The sequence below is a fragment of the Ammospiza caudacuta genome, chromosome 2 (assembly GCF_027887145.1).
Source record: "Ammospiza caudacuta isolate bAmmCau1 chromosome 2, bAmmCau1.pri, whole genome shotgun sequence".
NCBI classification, from domain to species: Eukaryota; Metazoa; Chordata; class Aves; order Passeriformes; family Passerellidae; genus Ammospiza; species Ammospiza caudacuta.
Genome location: NC_080594.1, coordinates 4,641,385 through 4,661,728, shown reverse-complemented (window position 1 = coordinate 4,661,728; position 20,344 = coordinate 4,641,385). Strand labels below are relative to the sequence as shown.

The 20,344-nt window shown below is 42.0% G+C and overlaps 1 protein-coding gene across 1 annotated transcript in view; it reads left to right on the top strand.

Moving 5' to 3' along the window:
- Positions 1-9,020: 9,020 nt before the first annotated feature.
- Positions 9,021-20,344, top strand: part of GABRR3 (gamma-aminobutyric acid type A receptor subunit rho3) — a 31,162-nt gene continuing 19,838 nt past the window's right edge. The window contains exons 1-3 of the mRNA XM_058799922.1: positions 9,021-9,046; positions 12,410-12,515; positions 15,198-15,327. Of these exons, the coding sequence (XP_058655905.1) occupies positions 9,023-9,046; positions 12,410-12,515; positions 15,198-15,327 (260 nt within the window). The 5' untranslated portion in view covers positions 9,021-9,022. The remainder of the gene's footprint in view (positions 9,047-12,409; positions 12,516-15,197; positions 15,328-20,344) is intronic.

The following is a 20,344-nucleotide window of genomic DNA, read 5'->3' as shown; positions in this document are numbered from 1 at the left end:
TTCCTATTTCCAAGGAGTAAAGGATCAACTCTAGATTTTTATATAGACAATTAGCTTTTAGAATTTCTCTTTCATTACTTGGATTGGATAATGCATGTGTTCTTGGGACAGCTGTAATAAGGTTTCAAAGAAAATGGAATGAGACAATGCAATTATCACCCCTGATTACTCCTTTTGTTCTTGTCTTAGCTCTTGGGGGGAGAGAGCTTCTTATTTAGTGTTTCATAAATTACCTCCTGTTGTAGTGGTTTTAATTTATTTTATGAATCAAAGTGGTGGAGATATCAGCCAAAAATAATTGCATTCCTAAAACAATGTATCAAACATAGAGGACAGCTAATATGAAATGTATTGTGAAAGCCAAAGCTGGTACACCCTGATAGGTAAGGAAATGCACACTCAAAAATGATAATTATGTACTGAAGGATGCAGATGAACACCAAGGAGAAAAGCAAGATGAAGCACATGTTGGGTTTATAGATATGTACACATAATGACTTTGCATTTTATACATGGTGCTCTTGGGAGACTCTTCAGTGCCTGTAGCATTTGATTCAAGCTTTCAGCAACTGCACTCTCAGATATCAAGAGTTTTACAGAGGCTGCCAAAAAAATTAGGAAATGGAAATGCTATGGTCATGGCTGGCCAGTGAGAAAAGGTACCAGATCACACCAAGACTTCTCAAGCTACTGACAGAATCAGCTGCATCAAGAGCAGGATTTTCTAAGCCTGTTCAATGATTCTTAGCCAACTGGTCACTCCCCATCTTTGCTTTCAGTAAAATGGGTCCCCAGAGGCAACACACAGCCCTTTCAGTCACAAATGTTTTCTCCAGGAAAAATATTTTCATTCTTAAAAAACCCCAATGGACTTTACTTACAATTTACAGAAATATTTTAACATAAAACTTTTATAATTATTGGTTTCAAAATGCTATCCCTTGTGTGGCTTGTTGTAAACCCTAATATTATTTTCTGGAGAAAATAATATTGTCTTATTATTTGTCTTATATTTGTCTAATATTGTCTTAATATTTGTCTTACTTGTCTTATTTCTCTCCAGATGAGTGAAGCTAGCAAGAGCTCATAAACCACAGGAAAGTAGACCTGAAGAATATTTAATAATATAAATTACCTTCTTCAAGAATAATTAGTGAAGAAAATATATTAGAAGCTTGCAAATATACTGAACAGTTCTGAATGAATTGGCAGCCAATTTTGAGGTTGGCTGTACAATAGAACAAAATAAACAGAATAGAAAGAAAACTTATCCAGTTAAAATTACTTGGATCTATTAATTACTGACAGGGTAAGAGCATTTTAAAAAACCAAACAAACAAACAAACAACACATTAAAACAGCTTTTTCAAATTATATTAGTCTTTCCAAACCAAACACTGGGAAAAGTGAGGTGGTTGTACAGTTTGTTTGGTTTTCTAATTTAAAGGAAAGAACTGATCCCCAGCATCTCTGCCTAGAAGATGTGAAACTTGAAGGAATGTCAAGAAGGTCATGATCTAGCCTTTTACTCTTTTTTGTTTGTAAAGAAGTTAGCAAATTCTGTGTTATACTGAGCTTCTGAGACAGTGAATCTGAAAATATTCTCTCCAGATTAAATCTGAGTTAAAGTAATACTTTTGATTAACTTCGTAATAAACAAGGTTTACTTCATGGTATTTAATGTGATTCAACACAGTGTACTTTAGTATTTCATATAATTAAGCACTCCTGAGAAAGAAACCTGTCTTGGTTAAACAAGAATTGCAAAAAAATTGTAAACCTTAGTGCAAATGGAATAAAATTATTTTTGACTTTATTTTAATATAACATCTTACCCACCAATGTACTTTGTATAATACAACCCTCAAATTCTGAAATCTCTGTCTTTGCCTAAACAAGGAGAAATCAGTTGAGTTCTGGATGATTTTGGGGACTTAAATCTAGGAGCAATGTGGGGCTTGAGAGTGGGAGCTGGGAAAGAGGCACACAGGGTTGTGCAAAGACAGTCTGGGCAGGGGAGAAAGGAGTGCACAAGGGCTGTGCCTTTGTGAGAGGGAAGCTGTGTGGTTAAGAATAAGGCAGAAGGAATGCAAATGTATTTTTAGTTGAAATTGGAGCCACCTTTCTAAGTCTATGGCCAAAGAATCCAGGCTCCCCTTGCGTGAGGCACCAGCCATCCTGGGGACTTAACCCCATGGTGACAAACGAGCCCAGCTAAAGATCTCAGTATTGTATTGCAGAATTTCAGTGCTGCACATGCAGGAGTTCTCTCTTGGTTTTACTGAAGAATCTCCAGAAGATTCACCTCAGCTTGCAAGGATAATAGTAAAACAGCGTGTTATTTCTAGATTTCCCAAACTGAGGAGCTGCAGGGGAATACTGAGATCTCTGTGGGCTGGGAATGTCAGCTGGGAGCAGGGAGCTATTTAAAGCATGAAGAAGCTGATAGCTGCACAGTGAGTGGCAGGGAATTCACAGGGTGGCTTGGGTGAGAATTCCCGTGCGTGTGGAGCAGGCAGAATGTTGCTAAGCTGATTGCACACAGAATTTTGAACAAGTTACAGTGTTTTCAGAAGAAAGGACATTCTAAAACCACTGGTAAAGTTGGGGTTTTTTTTACTTCTGTGGGATTAGAGGATTTATCCATAGGGGGTGAGGACACAGAACCTTGCTGGGTATGGCTCCTTTTCTAACTTTAATCAAAAGACTTTTTCAACCTGAATTTGCAGGGGCTGAGCATATCAACTCTGAAAAAACCTGCTTGTTCTCTGGTCTACAAGCAGACAGTACAAACTTTGTTTTCCCTGTCTCCACCAAAGTATCCCTCATTTTAGTCCAAGCTGCTTACTTGACATTAGTACTGGATTCCTGCTGTCTGCAGAAATAGAAACTCTATCCCTGTGGGTCAAAAAGTGACAAGGCAATTAATGAAACAGTTGATTAAGTTTTACAGGCCTCCCAAAGCCAAATGATTTCAGATTGTATTTCATTCATACTGCAGGCAGCTTGGGCTAATTAGCAGGAATTTTGGTAGTCTGCTCACCTTCCTATTTTCTAGATCCTGCTAGATAAGAGTATCCAGGCTATGATAATAACACTTTTTAAAACCCTCTTAAAATACAGGTTTGGCTGAAGAGCTGAACTTTAGGAATGGCTGCTCTTCTACCCTTACTGCAGATTTGTAGCCAGACACTTGCCTCTGTGAAGGGACAGTTAATGGCTATAAATGGTGAGAAGCAAGTAGGAGCACTGATACTGGCTGAAAAAACAATGAGGAGGTTGCAAAAGTTTAAATTGGTCAAATTATGAAGTGAATAGGATAAAAAGCCATCACTGATAGCCAGGGAAGCAAATGCTCATGAAAGTGGCAGAACAATCAGGTAAAGCAGCACCAGAACTGTCTCCTTTCACTCAGCAGTCACTGTTGGAGGGTTCTGCAGGAAAACCAGGACAGGAGCTGTCAGAGAAGACAAGGTCCCTCAAACCTGCCTGAGACATAAGGAGACAGCTTGAGGAGACATGATCTATTTTGTTGTCATGGAGTTCAGCAGCTAATTTATTGCAAGTCAGAAAGGCAGAGTGTGAGGAAGGGCAAATTTTCCAAGATTAGAGAAGTAGAGCACTTGTAAGCAAAGAAAATGAAGCAATTTAAAATAATGGAGGGCATATTAAGACATGAAAGGTAGAGGTACAGTTTAAGTGCAAAATGGATTACCTTCCCCTAAGCTGCTGAAAAAACCAAACTCTTAGCACAACTGACATCTTTGTAGAAAACTGACTCTCCTGAAAGCTGAGAACAACATACAAACATACAAATCATCCCTTTGTCTTGTGTAAGATCTTTAGAAAGTAGGATATTCCAATGTAATGAAAATGCATTCTTTTCAGCAATGACAAGGCAAATAATCCCACCCCTACCTAATCCTTTCTACACTTGGTAGGTTTGCTGAGAGTTACAGCCTTTACTTGAGTAACTCTGTTCTGGGCAGGAGAAGATGAAAGTGAGAAATTGTCTTGTAAAAACACATGTCCCCAAGAGAAAATTTAAGGCAAAGAGGATTTCCAAAGTGTAAACAGAAGTGTGAATCATTGCCAGAGGATGTTAAGCTTCATGACTGCTTTTTACTTCAATTTGCATAGTTGCACTTTCAGGCTGACTTTAGGTGATGTACAGTCTTTCTAAACCTTTTTTTTCCTCCTATGGATAAGGATTCATGTCAAAGCATAACTGATCTAGAGTTTAGTAAGGAAAAGTATTTAGCAGTAGTGATACAGCTGCCTTCCTCACTCCCTCTGTAGTAGTAATATTTGTGTTAATATATGTCTTTTTCACACTGGTTCTATACAGGCCGGAGTTAAGATCCTACAGGATCAGAGCACTGACAACAGAAGGGCTGGAAATTCTATGAACACCAAGCAGTGAATGTTTGCCAATGCTCTCAACTACAAATACCCTAAAAACACAAATTATGCATTTTCACTTAATGCTGCAGGAGAGAAAGTAGCTTTTCAAACAGCTTTCCTTACCCAGTGCTGAAAGCCCTGCAAGCTGGCCGATTTAATAATTGACCCTGTCTCTCTCTTGCACTGAAATTGTGATGTGCTGGACTCTCTACACTGCCCTTCTCTCAACTCCTGAACACCTTGATCTGCAGCCTGAAAAACAAAGAGGTAGAAGCAGCACTGTGAGAGGCAGAAAAGAGAGATTTTTTTTTTCCAGTGAGACAATCAGAATCTATTTCTATTTTCCCTGACATTTCACAAATTGCAATCCAGAGCCCTGAGCTTCCTGCCTCCTGCTCAGAGCGGAGACTGAGATGAGATGCAGATGATGCAGATGGGGATGCTCTCATCACGCATTTTCAGTGTGATTTTTTTTGTCCTAAACACATCCATGAATAAATCCCCTCGCTGTCACCACTGAGGGAGGCACCCACACCCGCGGTAATCCATCAGTGCAAGGAGTGTGCTTGTGAGACGCCGGCAGGGCTGGGAGTCACGGGGCGTGGATTGAAGCTGCTGATTTTAACTCGGGGTGTGTTGGAGGCTCTGCCTGCCCTGGGGCTGGGAGATATCTCCTGCTGCCTGGGGCAGAGATATCACTGCTGCCTGGGGCTGATCCAGTGAGGTGCACAGGGTGGGCACTGACAACAGCTGCACGTTGTCCTCCGTGTGCTGAGAGAAGCTCCTCTGTTACATGAAAAAAAAAATCCACTTCAGAAATACTGTAGAGGTTTCTTAGGTGCTGAATCCCTGAGTCTAATCAGCTCAGTGTTTATTCAAAAAGAGGCATAAAGCCTTTAAAAATTACCTTTATTTGTCACTAGGACTCAAGGTCAAGTCTCCATTAGCTCATACTCCTGGAAATGTCTCAGCCAGAGTTTGCACATGCATTCCTCCATGAGAACAGTATTAATCACACTCCTGCCATCTCAGGGTGCTGGAGTACCTCTGCATTTCCCAAGCATTTATTTTTCTTCTCTTCATATTCTCCAAGTCCACACACTATGGTGACTGCCACAGGAATACCTAGCAAATTTACCACCTTCCTTTCTGAGCTGTGGGTCTAGAACAGGCTATAATGTAATACTTCACAGACCCACTCTCTGTAAAACAAAACTTTGTTTACTCTTTTTTTTTCACTCTTCCACTCTAGTGGAAAATCTTAAACATGACCACTCAGGACTAACAAAGGAGGAGGCAAGCAAAATAGCATTTCTTACCTGAAGAATTTTTGCACTTGACAACTTCTGAAATTTGGGGGCAAAATGCCTACTATGTTTGCCCTCAAATTATTTCCACATCAGCAAATCTGCAGTGTTTATTTCCACCATATATATATATATGTCACTCCTGCTAGTATTGGTGACAGACAAAAGCCATTGCTGAGTTGCTAGGGATGCCTTGTGCTAAAGTGATCAGATTAAAAGTGAAAAAAAAAAACAACTTGTGCTGTAAGGAGCTTCCTCCCCTTCTTAACATGTGCTGCAGAGTGATGCCACCAGCAGCAGGTCACAGATGTCAGTGCAGATGGTGTCACCTTATGTAACCTGGCAGGGGCCTCACAGTACTAGGACACCGTGTCTGGGTCAGGTTATACAATTGTGGAGGATGTGTTTGAGCCTGATGGAACAAGACTCAGAGAAACTGGGACCTCTTGCAGTCAATAATTAAAATATGTAAGGTCTCCAATACAAGCAACCCCAAGTAAATAAGGATGAAAACAAGGCACAAAGAATGCCATAAGAGGAGGTGGAAGCAGTGTGCTCAGGACAAGCACAAGGAGGGAGGTGTTGATCCCTGCACTGGGTAAGGAGGCTCTGGAGCTCCAGCTGCAGGTTCCTATTATGGATGCTGCTGCTTCAGGCTGCAGCCAGGAGCACCATTCCTGAGCAGACTGTTCCTGCGTACTATGAACTTGTGAAAAATGTGTATTTTTTGCAAATATTAAAATTAATATCATATGTGTCATGTTAGAAACTTATGCTGTATTAGTTTTCTTAAGTAGTGTGTTAAATATAGTTTTAGGTTATAATATAAGGTTATAATAGGAACTATGTATGTGGGATATTTTTTAAAAGAAGGGAATGAGGTACTCGCACCAGATAGCAGCCACAGGACACCTAAATCTTTCAGAGAAAGAGAATTTATTGCTCCATTATCAGAAGAAACTAACTTCTTCCCACCTCACTCAGCCCTAAAGATGCTGTTAGGATTAAGAGGAAGAAGCTGACACTGACCAGACAGAATCCTGTGTTTGAATGGAATTTATGCATCATGTATGAGATGTATCAATATGCAACAGGCTGTTGTTTTTAAGGGTTAATCCTCTGTTTACATGGGTCCTTTTTTGGGCTTATTTCGAGAAAGAGGTACCTAGACCGTCTGTAGCTCTTTGTTTTTATTGTCTCATATTGTCCTAATCCAAATTGTCCAAATTTTTACTACTCTAATTATATTGCTATTTTTATAACCATTTTATTCCTATTAAACTTTTAAAAAATTTAAAAACAAGTGATTAGTGCCTTTCACAAACGGAAACATTCTTAATGTACATGAAGTAAACAGGCTATTTCCAATACTGAATTATCTGGGGAGAGGGTGTGTGTGTGCACTCATTTCTTACTAATGAACGCCTTTACGTTTTTCTAGTGGTCTCATTTCCAATAAATCCAACTAAACTCCAATGGCTTCCCTACCTTCTTCTCATACTTTACGAAGCTGCCAACTTTATTTCAATTTTACATGACTTCCAGTGGTCCCTCACACCATAAAATACAGTGAGGATTACTGAAGGAATTAAGATCACAGCCAGCAGAGCCGGTTTTATTCTTGTGCTGAGGGGCTGCAAGTCGGTCTGTGTAAGGAACAACACTGTGAAGAACAGCAGGCTGCTGGATATGGACTCGTGAAGTGGGAACCTCTTGGGTCATTTTGGATGTTTGGCCAGCCTCACAATCACTTTTCTTTCTCCCCCTTCGCTTTTATCATCTCACACTTGCTGCTCGCTGGCCTTTGCCAACACCGTCCTCCCTCAGGGGCGTGCGGGGCCGCTCTCACCTCCAGCGGCCCCTCCTGCGGTGTCACCAGCGGCGGCCATTTTCTCTCCTTCTCCCCTTCACCAGCCCTTCTCGCCCCTCTCCACCGTCCCCACCGGAGCCCCGGGCGGGTCAGCACCTCCCCTCCGCCCGCATCGTTCCCTCCGGAGGGCGCCCCGGGCCGCGGCTGCCGGCGGCGCTGGGGCTGGGGCGGCGGGCGCTGCCATCTCGCGGCCGCCATGTCGGCTGCCTAAGGGCGCTGCTGGCGGCGTCCGTGTGGAGACGCCCGCAGTTTTAGAGAAAAGTGCTGCAAAATGTGGAACACGTCAAAGTTTTTTTACGGAGGGATGCTCGTTGTTGTTCGATCTTTGCATGCTTTCAAGCCTACTCAACAAGAAATGAGATTTAATCCGTGAAACACAGCAGCCAGCAAGCGCCGAGCGATGCGCAGGTGTTAGTAGGACAAGTGAATTGTCGGTAGAGTTGCCTTGTTTAGCTTTAGGGCTTAGCAGGTTTTAATGCTCTGAGATGTAGGGGGAGGTTAACCAAGCTCGGGAAGAAGGATGTGCCGCTGATAGCGGATATTTTTCTGATAATTTATGAGGATATTATTCTGATAATGCAAAATTTACGGGCCACACGGACACTTGGCAGAACCCACAAGATAAGGAGGAAACCAATAAAGCCAAGTCAGCAATGAGCTCCAGCTGGGTAAAAGGTAATCCCGGCAGGGGCAGACCATGACCACCGACTCTGGGACCACCGACCCAAAGTAAGAGGAAGACTGAGCATATGGACTGATTAGCATTGGAAACGAGGGAATCATGAACCAAGAGATGACAGAATGCTAATTAATAAGAGAACTGTGTAACTTGTAGTCAGTAAACACTAATTCCTTTGTTTGATAATATGCGTAAATATTGAAAAGTTTTGATAGTCTGGGTGCTGGATTTGTGGAATACCTGGGAGCAGCCAGGTTTGTATAGCCCTGAGATGAACACCAATGTCTCTCAGTGTGTAATCACTGGTGTGGTGCACACCGGGTAGTGAATTTGATTTCTGTGGACAACAAAGAGGTTTGTGAACCAGTGAGCAGCCCTGGGGCTTTTCCCCCACAAAAATAAAAGGAGGGCAAAAGGGGAATGAGTCTGTCTTGAGTCCTTTGTTGGCCCCTAAGGGTGAGGGGGCAGAGCTGGAAGACTTTGTTTTTTTCTGGGTGATTTTTTTTTGTCTTACAGAAATCCATGTTGACACATTCCAGAATCATCCTCAACTCTTCCTGCATCTGAAGGTAATTAGCAGATCAGGATTTCTGCTCTGAAGGCATCACAGCTGGCTGATCTTGCAGCACAGGTGCTCCATTTTGTTGAGGATCTCAGCTGTACTTTATATATCTTTTAAGGATGGAACATGGCATAGCCAGCATGCCTGTATTGTATCTCCCAGCCCAGACATTTGTAGGGCATTATCTTAACAGGGAAATGATGAACAGGAGCACAAGAGTTTGGGTAAGTGCTAGAGCTTCAGGAAGAAATTCTTCCTGTGAGCATGGGGACCACACTAGAAGAGGCTGCTCAGAGAAACTGGGCTGATACCCCATCCCTGGAAGTGCTCAAGGCCAGGTTGGATGGAGTTTTGAAAACTTGTTCTAGTGGGAGGAGTCCCTGCCCATGGCAGGGGGGTTGGAATGAGATTGTCTTTAAGGTCACTTTCAACCCAAACCAGTCAGTGATTCTATGAGGAGATTTCCAACCAACCTTCTCTGCTGCTGTACCATCCCTTAGCTTCTCTCTCCTTCAAGATTTTAATGTGAATTGTTCAGATGTTTATTGATTTAGAACTACATTATCTTGTCAGCCCCTAGGAAAACAGAAGTTGTAAAGCCTTAGAAAACCCAAATGCACTTACCTCCTCTTAAGTCTCAAATATATGTAAACTTAAATATATATTTACTTAGGACTACAATTCACACAGTAAAAATTGGCTTCCACTTTGAAATGAGCACCTGCTCTGTGATGTTAACATATGTTTCTCTGGAAGATATCAATGGGAAAGAAAAGCCTGGAAAACAGCCCCTGAGAGTTGTGCCTGATGGCTTTTGAAGCTGTTCTGTGGCCTGTAGAGATCAGATTTTAATCAATAAATCTGTCTCTATTTTCACTGTAAGGTGAAAAATGTTTGCAGTGCCAAAGCTGAAAGGCACATTTTTTTTTTCCCACTATTCAACAATTTTTTTTCTCCTTATGTTCATTGGTGACAGAAAAGGAGCTTTGTAGAGATGCAGTACATTTCATAAATTAGTTCCCATCAGAGATGTGTTGTTGATTCCTGGACAGCAAACAGAGAATGCTGGAGGAAACACTTAATTCACATCAGCTTGGCATCAAGGAAAGAGTAAACACCCTTGCTGAATTGTTCTGGTTTTGTCTGTGGGGTGAAATGAGCCAAAAGAACTTCAGGTAGCTTCTGGTAAGCGCTGATGAGAGACTGTGCTGTTGACCAGACTGCCAAGGAAATAAAGGAATAAAAAATAATCCCATGCAGTGTATATTGCTTTTGGGATTGAAGCACAGTGTTGAGGCCATACATATGGCAAAGTAGCCTTCTTCTTGGGGATACAGTGTGCTGCTGCAAACACTTGCTTTCTGAGAATTGCTCAGGCTTAAGGGTCAGTCCCTTCATCCTCTCTGACTTGGTAAAGAGGCTAAAAGATTTTTTTTTTCTTTTTAAATCCTACAGAAATAAAGAAACAAACTCTAGAAACTGCTCCTGGGAAAAAATGGGCATACATGCAGGAGTAGGGTAGCTGTGTTCCATGCCTGTGCTCAGCATGAGGTGGCAGAAAGGGAAAATTTCTGCCACTGAGGCTGTGACAAATGTAAATCTGGGGAAGATGTGGCTGTTTGTTTTGTCAGAGATCACCCTCAATATGCAGATGTTCCTTAACCAGAGGCAGCAAAACTGATTGTTCCACTTTCAAGGTTGTTGCTGTAGAAGCTAAGTAAAGGGATTTAGGGATGAAATTAATTCAGTGATTGTTCTGTCCAGGGCAGAATGATGAAAGGGAAAGAATCCCTGATTTAGAGGCTCTGGAAATGGGGAATGCAAAGAGTTAGGGGGAATGTGTGGGTTTTCTTTGTTTTTCTTGTCACTCTTTCAAACCAAATGTCTGATTATACAAAAAAGTGTGTAGCCAACACAGCTCCAGAGCAAACAGAAGCCTGAGTTTTGTAAATTGAAGGAAAAGCAGAAAAGACCCTTATGCCAAACAGAGTCACCTGTTCAAGCCTGGAATTTAGAGGCTGTTTTATATGGGAAAATATATACCTGCCTTGGGTGGATTATGGTTTTGTGAGGATCCTGCAGTACAGTTTTAAAACATCCTTTGGATGAATAGGCAGTGGACAGAGACAGTAAGAAACTGGACTAGGCTCAGGAATGGAATTTGGTCTCCAGTCTGTGGCATTTTAGCCCAGCTCTGCTCTCAAAGCTGCAGACTTTGTACAGGTCCCTTGCCTTGTTTGTGACTGGATTCTTGGACACCCAAGGAGACCTCATATCACAGAACAGCTGTGTTCAGGAAAGTGTTTAGCTGACCTTTACTTTTTAATGAGCTGCCCTTTACCTTAGTGAAAAATAACAGCTGGTTGTTCTGTAATGAGCAGAAAAGGCACTTGCTCTGTTCTGAGAGCTGCAAACTGGAATCATAATTCCCAGCCTCTGCTTTCCTCCCACTTCATCCTGTTGGGAAATGTGAATGGATATCTTAATTCCTGAAACATGGTTTGTCATTTGTGTTAATATAAGCAGGACAAACTGTCCTTAGTTGTAACATTAATTTTGTAAGTCACCATGATATAAATGGTGAGTGCTCTGTTACCACAGAAAAGCAAAATGCTGCCTATTCCTGTGCTGCTGTATTGCATTCACACTCAGAGTCATGGATGTGGTTAATCTGCTTTCTGTGATTTGCTGGTTGGTTGTAAGAAGTGAGTGCCTCTTAGGAGACTTATTAATGTTTTCTTTCTTGTATTTCATTCTCTGATTAGGAGAGGAAAAAAATACTTGCCATGTAAACCTACACTCCCCATTCCACACTGCATCTCTTCTCACTGCAGCTAATTTATTTTTAATAGATGGAAAAGTGCTTGTGTGCTGTGGTCTTTCATCTCCATATGTTTAATATGGCCTTTAGGTGAGATCAGATTTTCTGCAAAATTCGAGCCTCTGAAGCATTTCTTCATCCCTGGTATTCTGTTCTTGTTTTTACAGTAGCTGTTGTCAATCTGCTGTGCTCTGTGATCTGTGGTGGAGAGGGGTCTGTAGCTCCAGATTGCAGTTACCAGAAGGAATGTTTTATTTTGCTGACTAAAAGCAGGCATCTCATTTTCTGAAACCAGGTGGTGTGTTCACCTTTGCTTCTTTTCCTTGCTGGCTTGTTTGCAAACTGTTCAATGAGCTGATGCACTGTTACCATGTGCCAGGTTTAGTCCCAGCAAAATAAGCATGGTAAACTTTTAATAGGCTACAGATCATTTTAAAGGAATAATTTTACTGATAGCAAAGAGACACTGCTCTGTGTCTAAAACATGAACTGATCAGCAACTTGCCCAATACAAGCAAAATGTGTTATCTTGTTTTTATTCTTCTCCAAAGAGAGATCTTTTTGGAATTTATTACTGACAAATGCTTAGGAGATTAACCTATTTTCTTAATGGTAATTTGTAGTGGTGGTATAATCTGCTGTGTGTAATGCTCCCTTCCCCAGAGGAAATGAAATCAGGTCCAGCATTAAGAAACCCTGTTGCTGTGGGTTTGCCCTCACTGATATTTGTGCCCATCAGTGAAGTGCTTTTGGTTCCCCTCTGCAGGAGAGGCTCCCCTCCATGTGTGTGGGCTGGACTGCTCCTGGAAATGTGCCACAGGACAGAGGGGCAGTGCTTGCATTTTCAGGGTGCTCAGGCAAGGCCTCCCAAGGTATGTTTACGACATTAGATGGGTGAAGGTGGGTGAATATGTCAGTGCATGCAGCCCTTTCTCCTTTTATTTATTTATTTAGTTAGTTTGTTGAATTAAAGCTGATTTTAGCAGGGATAGTCAAAGGAGCATTCAGCATGCTGTGGAAATTCCCCACGGAGCAGTCTTTTCAGCAGCACAGCTTAGTGTAAAGTTGCTGCTACAGCCAGGAGTAATAAAGCAGCAGGGTGCTGATGGCTCGATGAAAACAGCTCTAATTTCCTGTCTCTGTTAAAGACTCCCTCTTCTGGGGGAGGGACATCCCTGTGCAGCCTGGCCAGGGACATGCCAGTCGTTCTGCACAGCCACATCTCTGGAGCACCAGCACTTCTAGGCACTCCCCTTTCCAGCTGGAAAGTAAATCCACAAAGCCCTTTTGATTTATTTCTTTCTAATGGACTCCTTTGAGTTCCTTGAAGTCAGCACACAAAATCATCATGTTTCTACATTAGCATGACATGATGTACCCACAGGTACCCTGCAGAGCTGTTGGTGGATAAACCTCAGCACCCAGAACATCCCCTCTCTCCCCATTCCTAAATGTCTCCTGCTTACTGGGGATAACAGCCACTGCATTCAGCTAAGGATTATATTAACATCCAAAATATGGCTTTGTCCACAGTGTCTGGGAACAATGGGAACTAGAATTAGCAGGGAAGACAGGGTATAAATGTTGAATTCTTTTATAGCTGAGGAAAGTGGTTGGAAGTGAGTTCACTCTGATGGATGTGCAGGTAGCCAGACATGCAGAAATGTGCTAACATATTTACCACACAGCCTGCACTGTCATTTGCTTTTTATTTAATTTGCTGCCACTCTTGGGCCTGTGTTTGCGTGGGGAAAGAAGAGGATCCAAAGCCTCTTGGATCTTTTCTTACATGTAATTTAATTAGTGGGCTAATACTTAGATATGTGTAGGCTGGGTGACACTGGGGAACTTGACCAGACTGGCTCAGGCACTTGTATTTATCTCGACCTGGAATAAATTCTCATTAGAGTTATTGTCTTATTTTCCTTTTCCCGCCCAAATGATAGGAAATTAATGGAACCTGTTACAGGTTTTATTAACTGCAGCTCATGTTTACCATGTCTGGAAATTCCACCCTGGAATAACACCAGAAGCACTCTGTGACTGTCCCTGGGCCAGGCTGAAAATTCTCCTCCCTAAATTTGCTGAACAGGAAAGGATTAAACTATAAAACAGCTGAATGATGTGGATATTAAGGTTGGGAGCCTTTGATCTTAGACCCAGTTTAGGCTAACAGTGGGAATTAGCTGTCCATTAGTAACCTCCACCTGGAAATCACCCATACCTGAGAATTATTTCTTGGCCCAGGTGAAGTTAGTTGGAAATCTCTGGGAGCTTCTGAGGAGCAGCTGCCCACATGGCAGGATTATTGTCCCAGAGTGTGTGGGTGCTCACAGTTTCTGCAGACACAGTACTGGGATTGCTTTTATTCCTGGGTTTGTCTTAGTTAGGAAGAAGCCTCCAGCTAGGAGACCCAAATTACTCCTCCAGCTGCTAGACTGAGGTGGGATATTCCATTTCCTGATCTTTCAGTTTCAAATCTCTGATTTTTAGATAAAGAAAAAGAAATGTATGCTGTCGCTTTTAATAACCACTGAACTTGCTGATGGCTTGAAGAGGATAAATTTGACTGTATCAGCTGTGTCCCCAATATTGTCCAGTTTTATGAAATCTTACTGTCATTTCTAGCTGCCATGTACAAGTTATTGCCTAAGCAACATTTTGTTAATACCATGTTTTGCAATTCAACCTTCTGTTGAGCAGGTAGGGCAGGCTAAATGAAGTAAAGATAAAATTATCCAGGATACTGGATCTTAGACATGCACATACCTTGTAAATGTAGGGTGAATTAAATAGCTGCAGAGCTCAGTAAAAGAAGAAGAAAAGAGAGGGGGGGGAAATTGTGTTTTCTGGCATTGGGGAGTATCAAAACAGGAGTTCATTTTTAGTTTGGGCTTGTTCTGTGATATTGTTCTGTTCAGAAGGAAGTGTGTGTGTGTACTGACAAAGTGCTGGCAGTCGACAGAGCCAGAATTGATGCTAATGGCTGGGAAGAGAGGGCAATGTAGCCAGTTAACAAAAGGGCTTGATCTGTGCAGAAGATGATTTTGAGCAGATACACCCATCTTTAGAAAGCAAGATTAATTTAGAGACCTTTGTCATTAAAGCAGATTTTTGTATGGTTTTGTGTGGGATTTAAGGGGGATTAAATGTTTGACATCACTTTGCTGCACAGGCTATGTCCAGGAGGTTACTGAGCGGGTGATGGAGAATTTAAACCCGCGCCTTTGCTGAAAGAGAGGCAGCAATGGATCAGAGCAAGGCAGCCTGGCCAGGCAAACTGCCCTACCTTCCACAGTGCTGAAAACAAGGTGCTCCTGGCTGGACAGCAGATGCTGCAGGGATGTAGAGCTGAGGGAATGTTTATGATTTGCCAAAATACGAGGGGAGCTCGGCGAGGACATCAGAACTGGGATGCCCCGGTCTTCTCTCTTCAGAGATGCCTTGCTTCAGGTGCATCTTTTGTCTGCTATGCTGATTCTAAAGGGTAAAAACACTCACAAATAAGAAGTCAGCAAGGTGGATTGGGTGATCAGGCATTTCTCTTTTGGAAGAGATGGTCCTGGTCATGAAACTTCTGTTCCTCACCTGCCTGTGGCCAACAGCAGTGCTACACAGCTCTCACAGTCAGCATCACCGTCTTCATCGCCGGCAACAAATGTCATTCTCAAGGAAACATAACAGGTAAGAAATAAACTTTATCTGTCTCTGTTCAGCTGGTAAACTTCATGCTGTCAGCCACCTTTCAGCACACCCCTTTGGTTCACTGTCCTGTTTTTCCAGTTTCTGGGTTTATAGTATGCATGGTATTGATAGGATGTTCCCAAAGCAGAAATGGTGAAGTATTAATTAATTTTTCATAACCAGACCTTTCACATTGTGATTTTATGAATGTCTCAAAAATATGCAGTTATGTACCCACCCACACCCAGCTCTTTTACGTGGTGTGATGCAAGGCTACCAGATTCTTGCTGTGATGTTCCAAGTATTCTTGCCCTCTAACTCCCATCACAAGAAGCAGAAATGCCTTCCAAAGTCCTGTGCCAGTGTTACAAAGTGCATTCCATTACCTAAACAGCAGAGTAGCTACACTATAAAGCTACACAAGACTTTTTTATGTCACTAAATGAGGTGAATTGCACTTTATTTGTAGTGATGATGGAGTGTGTTCCCTTTCTGGAATATATTTAGTGCTTTTAGACATTGAAAATTGACTTTGTTCTTGGCCTTTCAGTCGAGTAGCTGGTTGAAAATGAATAATGATTGAGAGGTTTTTACCTGTATATTTCTGGGCAAAGTGTCAGTGCTTTTCCCCAGGAAGGCAGCTCACATCTGCCATGTGAAATCTCTCAACCTGTTTCCAGATTAATCTAATACTGTGTGAACAGACCAGTGGCTGCCAGTGATAATCCAAGAAAAATTCCTCTTTCTTGGGAGCTCATAGTTTATTTGTCCAATATCACATTTTGAAGAAAAGTAACATAATTGCACTCCTCTGATATGTTTAAGCTGCTTTTTCCCCCTCAAGTTTCATGCCTTGCAGCAGGTGTAGAGCTGTTAATATCCTGTATCATTTCTTATGCAATCATCCACTTGGAACCCTCCAATTCTTGATAAAATCCTGTTTAGCAATGCAAGTAAAGAGATGACACAACAGAGGTGCCCAGAGGTGCTGTGTCACTCAGGACTTCTGGGTTTCTGTTCAAAGTTATGGGTCCAAGTTTGGTGCAAGGCAGTTATTTTCTTCATGAAAAGAATCGCTGTTCAGCAGTCTGTTTATAACATTCTGAGTGCTGGTGCACAATTATTTGTAATAACAAAGGAAAATAAGCAGAACTAGCCCCAGTATCAACATAAGATTTCATCTGGTGCTTTGCCAGTCTCAGGAAGCAGTTGAGAATCAAATGGAAACAGAATAAAATACCTTGGTAGTGGCAGTGGCAGGGAGGTCTGTTTTAAGCTCAGCTGCTACACTTTTGTCTCTGGTAAGAGGGGAGCATGTGCTGCTGTTGTTTGCATTTATCCTGTTCTGCCTTAGCTGGGAGCAGTTGCTCCATGTTGGCATAAGAAATCACAAAGCAGGAGGCGACCTGGGGGTAGGAGACAGGAAATTTTGTGGCATCCTGATGGCAATCCTCTTGCAACACCAGAGTTAGCACGGTGTGCTCTGCATGGTCACAGGTCTTTACTGGCACGTGCACATGAATCCACATGACAGTCCTGGGAGACAGGCATGAGTGTGTTATCAGAAAAGGAGAAGAGGAACAAGGAGGAACCCATCTGCTGCTGCCTGGTGGGGCAGTTTTCTGTGTACCAGGCAAGCTTTGGCATCCCACATCCTCCTTTCCAAGGTCCTAGTGATTCTGAGCTGGGGAGAAGACTGGAAAATCTGATCCACAGAGGATCCCAAAGCTTAACAGCAGCAAATCAGCTTTTGTCTGCAAAGGATCCAAACGCGTTTAATTTCTCTTTGTTTCATTCTCTGCTTTTGTTCTAAAGGCTGCATTATCCTCCAGTACATTGCATCAGGGTCTGACTTTCCAGCAGCATCTTTTTCTTTCTGGGAACAATCTTTCAGCCAGTGCTAGAGTTATTAGGGACACAGCTGACAGATGGCCTTGGTTAAATGGGTGGCCTTTTAAAAAGAATCCCATGTGAAAATGTTACTTAACCTACAAGTTCCACTGTTTTAATAGAGTAACCCAATTCTCCCCCCAAAGCTGTTTGTCTGCATTCTCCTGTAAAGAAGATTTTGAAGCATTAACCAAAAGTACATGAGAAAGCGATTATTCCATAGTCCATTTCCTACAGCAAAGAACAAAACATTTGATTGTCAAAATATTGGGGTTTTTCTTAGTATATATTGCTGATGTTACTGAACAATTAGAAATGCATTTTCATGTGTATGAGAGAATGGTGCAATTTTGATTATTTCATTTATCTGGGCTTCAAGGCTTGATGTATTTAAACATTTAAGAGGTCACACTGGATTACCCCATGGACTCCCCTTGGAATAGGATTTCTGTAACTTCTACCTTTTGGATACCTTTGATTTAGGAGTAGCCAGAATATCCTGGGGACACAACAATGGAAAGAAACTTATGGCCATGACATCCAGTGTATTCTTTTCACAAAAGGCACCTTAATAGTATTCTTCTCGTGAACTTACTTAGTTTAATTCTGAATATGAAGGGATGGTAGGGGAAAAAACCCTTTCTCTAGTTTCCTACAAGAACTTTTACCATGTCATTAGCAGAACTCTGAAACAGAACAGCCAAGCAGGATCTTTCCAGGGATCCCTGTACTGTACTGAGTTTATAACAAGGGCTTGCAAGCACAACCTTGGGTAAATAAGATATTTCTCCCTAATATTCACAGCTGTACCAAGCCACCAAATTTCCTCCAGTACATCCTGTGTTGGGTGTAATTTCTTTAGATTTAGTGATCTTCAGTGGATTTCTTTTCCATGAACTTGTCCTATTTCTCCTTGAACCAGCATAAAATTTTGATAGCCTAGTAAGTTAAAGACAACCAGATGGGACACGAACCACTCATGCCATTGGTTTGTGGAGCTACACTGATGACATTAAGTGATTAAATGCTTTAACCAAACATGATCTTAGTGCCCTTGAGCAGACCTTTAGCCTTTCATTTGCTAATGGTTTTCAAGGCTAGGTAGGAGCAGCTAAATTTGTCTTTAAAAGCCTGACACATCTTTGTCCATTGTTAATTAATTCTGAATTAGCTGCTTTGGTTTTGTAGGCAGTGACTAATTGCTCTTTGAGATCTCTGGCAAATGCCAAGGTCCATGCAATAGTATTCAGCCAGAAAGTTACTGCCCCCAATTATTTAATATAGAAGTACCAGCAAGAGTGAATTCCCTATGTGATCTGAAACAGTTCAAGTGCTTTTTATGACCTCTTTTGGAATGTAATTATAGATTGCCATTTAATTTGCATAATATAAGCCCTTGTCTGAAATACAGCTGTGGGAGGCACAGCTATGAGTGGAAACAGTAGTTTCTTGAGCATGTGCCTCACTGAGACCAATAACTTTTTATCATTGCCCAGATCTACACCAATGCCAGGGTTATCTTTGTTGCTACTACTGCAGCTAGGTAAAGAGAGATTTCCTGTCCTTAGGTGCATCTCTCTGCTAATGGTTTCACAAAAATTTCTTCCTCAAAAGGGCTGTCAAGTTCTGGGACAGGCTGTCCATGGAAGGGATTGATTCACAAGGCATGAAAAGATTCCTTATTATTAGAAATCTACAGTTCTTATAGAAACAATGGTGGACCTAAGACCTGATTGGCCTTCAGGAATCTTCTCTCACACAGTTGGTGAACTGTGAATGGCACATTCTGGAGAACCATATCTATAAACAACAGTTACAGAAAGAGAGATATTAATTGTTTGAACCCTTCTCTCTAAGTTTCCCACAGCTTCTCACAGCTTCCCAGGAAAATCCTGGGAGAATGTCTCTCTCTGTTCAGAGAATATGTGGTTACCACAAGTTCCAGAATCCTGCTACCTACTGTCACAACAAAATGTGGTCTTTTATCTGGTGACATTTCCAGAGGAACCCCAAACTTTGGAATTAGATGATTGAGCAAAGCTTTCACTACTTCCCTTGCTGTGTTGGTGACTGGGGTGAGCTTCAGGCCATTCACTGAAGGGATTCACCAGTCTCAGTGTAGATTTCCATCCCTCCTTGTGGGGCATCTCAGCAAAATTTATTTGCCAGTAATTTCCTGGGAGAGCTCCTGTCTTCGTTACCCCTAGCACAACTTTGCTTGTGTCAGGGTTATTTTTACAACAGGTTTCACACTTGCTTGGTGTAGATTGTACAATATCAATCATTCTTCTCCCTATTATTACTTTCTCCAGATGTTCTAAAGGATTTTCTGCTCCCCAGTGGGTACTCTCATGCTCCTGCTGGGCTGTTTCTCGAAGGAGCAGGGGTGGAACTACAACCTGTCCTGCTGGGCAACAGCCCACCCACTTTCTTTGATCTCAGCCTCAAGAAACTTAATTAATTTGTGATCTCTCTGATCATATTTTGGGGTAAACTCTGACAAATCTGTTTCTGTCTGTGCTACCACTGCAAGAATGGCCTTTCTTGCAACCCCTCTTGCTGCTTTATCAGCAAAGTGATTTCCCAGCTTGGGGGCTGTTTTCCCTTTTTTATAACCTCTGCAATGCATGATAACTACTTCCATAGGCTTCCAAATACTTTGCAGGAGTGTAAGAATCTGTCCAGCATGCTTAAGCTCATTACCTTGAGCAGTTAGCAGGCCATGTTCCTTCCAAATAGCTTTGTAGTTTAAAATCCCAGAAAATCTCTTCCCAGTGGCTTATTAAATAGGAAATTCCTGCCCTGGTAGCTTATGTTTTGCCTCTCTTGTCCAGGGAAAGTCTTCCTCAGTCACAGACTTGCTTCCAGTGAGGAGTTGTAAAAGATGAATCAGTTCCAGCCTGCTTCTTCCAGTGAAATCCTTGGAGCATCAAACAGGCATTTTCCTTGGCACATCCGATGACAAATGACCTCATGCTTCCCAACTGTATTAGCTGTGCCATGGCATTCTGAACATAATTCATCATTTTCTCCTCTCCTGGATCCCAGGCAGCAGAATTTCCTCATGTAGAACATTGCAGCTGTCCAGTTCTGCTGCCCATTGTACCCTGCTGCAGGCTTGATCTGT